The sequence below is a fragment of the Nicotiana tomentosiformis genome, chromosome 1, assembly GCF_000390325.3.
Source record: "Nicotiana tomentosiformis chromosome 1, ASM39032v3, whole genome shotgun sequence".
NCBI lineage: Eukaryota > Viridiplantae > Streptophyta > Magnoliopsida > Solanales > Solanaceae > Nicotiana > Nicotiana tomentosiformis.
This window is the reverse complement of record NC_090812.1, coordinates 26125096-26131176: the sequence shown is the minus strand read 5'-3', so window position 1 is coordinate 26131176 and position 6081 is coordinate 26125096. Positions and strand designations below refer to the sequence as shown.

Sequence of the window (6081 nt, the reverse complement as noted above, 5' to 3'; positions counted from 1 at the left end):
ACCCGATAAACCCGAACCTGGACTGGCCCACCAAAATTCGGAATATCCCAGCCCACTAACCGGACAAGCTATTTTTTTCCATGTCCAGCTCGGTCCAGCCTGGTCCAACCCGTCCAATAAACACCCATAATTATACTCAGTAACAGGGGCATATCTAGGATTTCTAGTGCACGAGTACACTACTAAAAAATAGGAGACAAAAATATATCTAGTGAGAATTGATCCCTATAACTCTTGATAAATAACTCAACGTCCAATCAAGTGCGTCATTCAACCTTTTGGAGCATGGATGACAACAATGAATATTAAACTAATTTTAAAAAATATGTACATAAAATATATAATTTTACGAAAATACCATGAGTTCACATGCTCCTAATTAAACCTATACATCCGCCCTCCTCAGTAAGTATTAAATGTTAATAATTGTTTTTCCTAATAAAGTTCAAATTCTAATCACATCGAAGATTTCATTTTTGTACATTTCTTCATGGTACACTCTCATCCATTTTTTTTCCATAAAGGAAAAAAATAATGACGTTGAGAGATCCAGTTACTGTAATCCACGTAAGTCTGGAATAGAAATATATTTATATTTAAGACTGAAATGATAGTGGGCAGAGTCAATAATCAAAAACTTAAATAAAAAAAAAGAAGAGAAAATACATATAATTACTAGTATTCCTACTAAGCTCTTTTTCTAAAATGGAAGTCAAGCCATGTGTCAATCCAACGACTCCACTATTACTCACTCATTTTCTATTAAGGATAGAAATGTCATTTCACGGAACCAATGAATCTTCCACCCGAGTCGCTACGCATCCCTCAAAATTCCCCACCTCACCCCTTTATAATTTTCCAACGCTCTATATCCTCTCTAATCCTACGCACTCCTCAACTAACCTTACACACCAGACAACATACAAAGACTAAATTTTACATATCGGTACGAGCTATCGTGCGCATTTCTCCGGCAACGGGAAAATCGGTAACTTTCGTGTTTTTTTAAAATCCAGGAATCGTAGGAAATGGGCGGTGCCGGCGGGAACGGGACCGGAGGAGGGGGAGGGCCGCAACAGTCGGGTACGGCGGAGTCACAGTACTCAACGGCGAGGATTTCGGTGTGGTGGGATATAGAAAACTGTCAAGTATCTAGAGGATCTGATCCTCACGCGATTGCTCAGAATATAAGTTCTGCTCTTGTGAATATGAACTATTGTGGACCCGTTTCAATTTCCGCTTACGGCGATACTACTAAGATCTCTCCTTCTGTTCAGCAGGCGCTTAATAGTACTGGAATCGCTCTTAATCATGTTCCTGCAGGTATACTTTTGTGGACTGATGCGTAAAAATACATTTTTTTGTTTGCATGATTTTTAATTTGTGTAATTATGATGAAATGACTTCTTTTTAGTTGATTTGATGTCTGCTTGAGTTGATTTTTGTTGGAGGGTAAATGAAATTGTGTGATTAAACAGGATCTGTTAGATCTAGTTGAATTTTGGCTTTTTTATTGTCTTTGGTGCTGATTTTTAAGTCAACGGAGTGTCTAAGATGGTCTAAAGCGCTTGATTGACTCTTGTAATCTATGCATGTGACGATCTGATTTCCCTGTGTCTGAATTCTCACGGTCTGATGCAAAATTGCATTTTGTCCAATGATAAATAACCAAGTTTTTAAATTTATAAAACCATTTTTTTTATTAGGTGACTCAAAATAAAAGGAAGTAATGATCGTGTTTCTTTGCTTTACTTTTCTTTTCAAAGCCCCTACCCAGTGACAGGGATGGGGTGTTTGGTATCTGTTCAGCACAGGTTGAAAACTGTTATGAGTTGCTGATCTTTTGTTTCGTAACTGTAGAGATCATCTTCTCTAAATCTTGAAGAAACCAAAATAGTGGTCTGAGCCAGATCCAGGATTTTAAGTCATTGCGTGGGAGTACTACTGCAAAGTCCATTCACTTTGATGACAATGGAAGTGGACTATCTATAGATGTTTTTTTTCAAAAATAAAAATAACAATTTAAGTATATGTAGTATGATCTAGGAGTACATGGTCGATTAATAAATTTTTTCCCTGAAAATTTCTTTGAAAGTTATTTCCTTGAGCTAGTAGGAGCCTATGTTTTCCACTCTAAACATATTCAATTCATTGATATTTGCTTCAATTTAGCATTTTATATCAGTGCTTGCTAGGTGTTAAAACTTTATAGTCTGACTGGTCACTTATGCTGCTTTACAGCTTTGTACCAAAGTGAGAATTTGGAGTTGATATGTGGTTTCTTTAGTTGACTCTTATCTTAATCTAATATCGTTATTTGGTTGATCCCTTTCAGTGCCAGCTGACTAAAGTATTAAGCTTATACCTCTATTGATGGTTGTTAACTAAGTGAACAGCTAACCGAGTCTTAAGATTACATTTGAGGTGGTGTATACACTGAGAGAAAACCAGTGTGTTCATGATTCTTATTTTTAGCACTTATGGTAGCTTGGTTAAATCTGTTTAGAACTGCTTTGACTAATTTTGGACCAAATGTGTATAGGTGTCAAAGATGCAAGTGATAAGAAAATTCTTGTGGACATGTTATTTTGGGCAGTTGACAATCCTGCACCTGCTAATTATTTGTTGATTTCGGGAGATCGTGACTTTTCAAACGCACTTCATCAATTACGCATGCGCAGATATAATATACTTCTAGCACAACCTCAAAAAGCATCTGTGCCACTTGTTGCTGCTGCGAAGACTGTATGGCTCTGGACAAGCCTTTCAGCTGGAGGACCGCCTTTGACAAATAGTGAATCAAGTCAACTTGTAAATAGCAGTTACGGTTCTATAGCCACTTCAGACGCATTATCTACGTCATCTAGTGATTCCAGTCTGATAAGCCAGGCTGTTGATACTTCCCATGAAAGCCCGCAAATGAAGTTTAGCAATGGGGGAAGGGGTACCGATAATAAACAAAAGGGCAGACCAGTTCGTAAAAGTGTGAATCAACCCAGTATATCACGAACTTCATCTGCAATGTCAGGCACACAAGAAAATCGTAGTGCTGCAAACTTTCATCAACCAGGATATGGGTATCCTAAGCAGTTCAATGATTCAGTGGAGTTGCCTGGAGCTCATAATTCAAGAACTCCGTTCAGTGTGCCCGTATCTGCCTCGAGCAGTGGTCCTGGTAATCTCGAGCCTTCCTGGACAAATGGAAACAACTCGCAGAGCAGTTATCAAAATAATTATCCTCCAGTAAGGCCAAACAACCTCCCAGCATCACCGGTAATTCCCCCTGGTAATTTCTTACCACCTAATTCGCATGTGCATCATTCTCAACCAATTCCTCCTAGGTCTGATGCACAAGGCTTCTCCTCAGGCCTTCAAATACCTATGCCTGATATGGGTAAGCTAAAAATCAGTGAAAACTCCAACAATGGTCATAATCGTCCTTTTTCTCAATCGTGGAATGGAGAATCGAGACAACCTCCTCAGATTGAGAATTCTTATACTAACATAAATGGGCCTAAGAAAGGAAACAACTTGCAGAAGAAAAAACCATTTTACCTTGAAAAAGAGGTTAACAGGTATCCACATCCCAGCCCTGAGATTCCACCACCACCACCATCATCTATAACAAATAGCAGTAATGGACCGCTCAACGGTGTGTGGGGAGCTCCAGGATGCCCAAAACCTTCTGAGTATGTTCAAGGTCTTATTGGAGTCATTTTACTTGCATTGAACTCCCTAAAAAATGAGAAGATTATGCCTACTGAAGCAAACGTTGCAGATTGCATCAAATATGGAGATCCAAAACACCGCAATACTGATGTTAAGAAGGCTCTTGCAAGCGCAGTCGAACAACAGCTGGTAGTAACAAAGAATTTAGGTGCGTTGCAGTTATATGTTGGTAAAAATGAGAACGTATGGAGGTGTGTGAACCCTATTGGTGGTAATCCGAAACAATATCCCAAAGAAGCATGGGATGACCTCCAGAAATTTCTATCATCTTCTGCTGGAAGAGCCGCCATAAGTGCTACTCAGTGCAGGTAATGGGATCTCATTTAGTTTGAACCTTATCGAATTTTGGTGGATGTTGGAGAGGTTTCAATAGTATTCATTTAGTTGTAGGGCATCCAATTAAAAATTTGATAACAGGAAAAAGCTTTTAGGTTCAGGATAATGCCAAACAGTCTTTTTTTGTTAGGTCCTATAAAGATAGTTTCTCGTGTGTATCTGGCTGATATAATCTAATTTGAACTTGCTTATTTACTTGATTCTTCACTAGGTTTGAAGCAGCTACAGTTATTAAGAAAATGTGCTTAAAGGAGCTTGTTTTAGGCGAAATACTTCAGATCTTGCATATGGTTATTAACATGAAGAAATGGCTTGTACCACATCATTCCGGGTGGCAACCAATTACGATTACTCTATAGCAGAGATCGTCCCCAACTCGGGGGTCGTAGCTGCGACATAAGATCTGCAACATCTGGTTATGGACGGGAGAGATGGCTTATAGGTTCTTATCAGTTCCTTCATGCACTTATCGACTGAACTGGTAACAGATCAATCTAGCCCATTTCTCCTCTTAAAGTGTCGCAATAGATTAAGTAGCTGTATTTATGTTAATTAGATTGTTCTGAAGTAGATATAGTTATAGTTTGGCTGTTTATCTTTTTCCTGGGAAATCAGAAAGCACTGTGGTGGGAGCTATGTCGGCTGTTTTAATAAAGCCTTCCGAGGCGTTGTGCTTTGGCTGGAATTCTAGAATATCTTAAGCGAGAGATTGCTATAACATGGTTGGTGCTTTGTATTTTGGGCTATTGCTTTATTGCCCGGTTATTGGTTATTGATTAAGCGGATCAATATATGTGGAAAGTTGCTATCCGTGATTCAGGGACTTTCCAGTAAAACTGTTATTCAGGAACTTTTTGAGCAACCTATGTGAGAGTATCCTAGTTCTAAATCAAAGTTGCTAACAGTGATTCAGGAGCTATCCAGCGAAACAGTGATTCAGGAACTCTTCGAGTAACATAAGTGAGAATGTCCTAGTTGCTGTTGTATCTAACATAGAGATTTTGAAGCTATGAATCTCAGAGCAGGTATACAATTCAGTGAGAAGGATAAGTTTGTCTGGTTTGTATTGAGGGCAAAAGTACTGGAGTTGAAGACTCTGAAACTGTTGGAAACGAGTTATTACAGAGAAGGTATCAAGTATACAATTCATTGAGATGGATATGCTTGTCTGGTTTATATTGAGGGCGTAAGTACTGGAGTTAAAGACTCTTGAAGCCGTTGGAGCCGAGTTATTATTAGACTGGTGTTTAAAGTTGTATCTTGCAGTATGAAGATATTCAGATCTTTACTTTCTGGCCAGAGAATCGAAGATCCTCTACCCTTGTGTTTCAACAAACAGGACTATGCAAACAAAAATTATGTGGCAGATTATGGTATAAATGTAACTGTTAAATGAGAGTTTGTGCGAAGGCCTAAAGTTCCTTCAACCGTATCATTCTCCTCACTTGCAATTATGGTAGAAGTTAGAGACAAACGACTGCGTCCTTCGTCACTTCAACGCAGTTGTCATTGAAGGTTTGGTAATCTAGTTATGTATTATTCTACTTATAATCAAGCTGACAGCATACAAAAGGAGTTGTATGCTTCATCTCACTGCATGCTTAAGGTTTCATTCCCCCCTGATGTTTTAAATTATTGTAGATATATGTTGTAATGGTTGGAGCTGGAAGGAGCTCGTTTTCAGCAGTAACTTTTGTTATAAAGCTTTGCTTCGTGTTACATTTATTTGTTGCAGCGACTTTTATCCCGTCTCTCTAGTTACTGGGTAATACCAAAAATCATTCCCTCGAGTATGTATAATTTGCGCCTTATTATATAGAATTGTGTTTTTGAGAGAAAAAAAAACTTTGATATCCGCTGGTTTTATCAAGACTTGAAGTTTCTATAAAAATCTATTGTGTTTGACGCAAATGATCGCTTAAATTTATGGGTTTTCTAATTTGTTCCTTTAAATATAGTACTGAGCATATACCCTCTCTGTTTTTGTTTCTGGTGCAATCTTGGTTTGGGGCTAAT

General features: G+C 38.4%; 1 protein-coding gene across 1 annotated transcript; it reads left to right on the top strand.

The window, feature by feature from the left end:
* Nucleotides 1-854: 854 nt before the first annotated feature.
* On the top strand, nucleotides 855-5784 carry LOC104111850 (uncharacterized). The gene is made up of 3 exons (XM_009621645.4): nucleotides 855-1323; nucleotides 2543-4037; nucleotides 4277-5784. Exons 1-3 carry the CDS (start codon nucleotides 1029-1031, stop codon nucleotides 4422-4424), a joined length of 1938 nt encoding a protein of 645 aa, XP_009619940.1. The 5' UTR covers nucleotides 855-1028; the 3' UTR covers nucleotides 4425-5784.
* The last annotated feature ends 297 nt before the right edge of the window (nucleotides 5785-6081 follow it).

Coding starts and splice junctions, on each gene's coding strand:
- LOC104111850 (XM_009621645.4), top strand. CDS start 1,029: ATGGGCGGTGCCGGCGGGAACGGGACCGGAGGAGGGGGAGGGCCGCAA. Junction 1,324..2,542: donor TCTTAATCATGTTCCTGCAG/GTATACTTTTGT, acceptor AAATGTGTATAG/GTGTCAAAGATGCAAGTGAT. Junction 4,038..4,276: donor ATAAGTGCTACTCAGTGCAG/GTAATGGGATCT, acceptor ATTCTTCACTAG/GTTTGAAGCAGCTACAGTTA.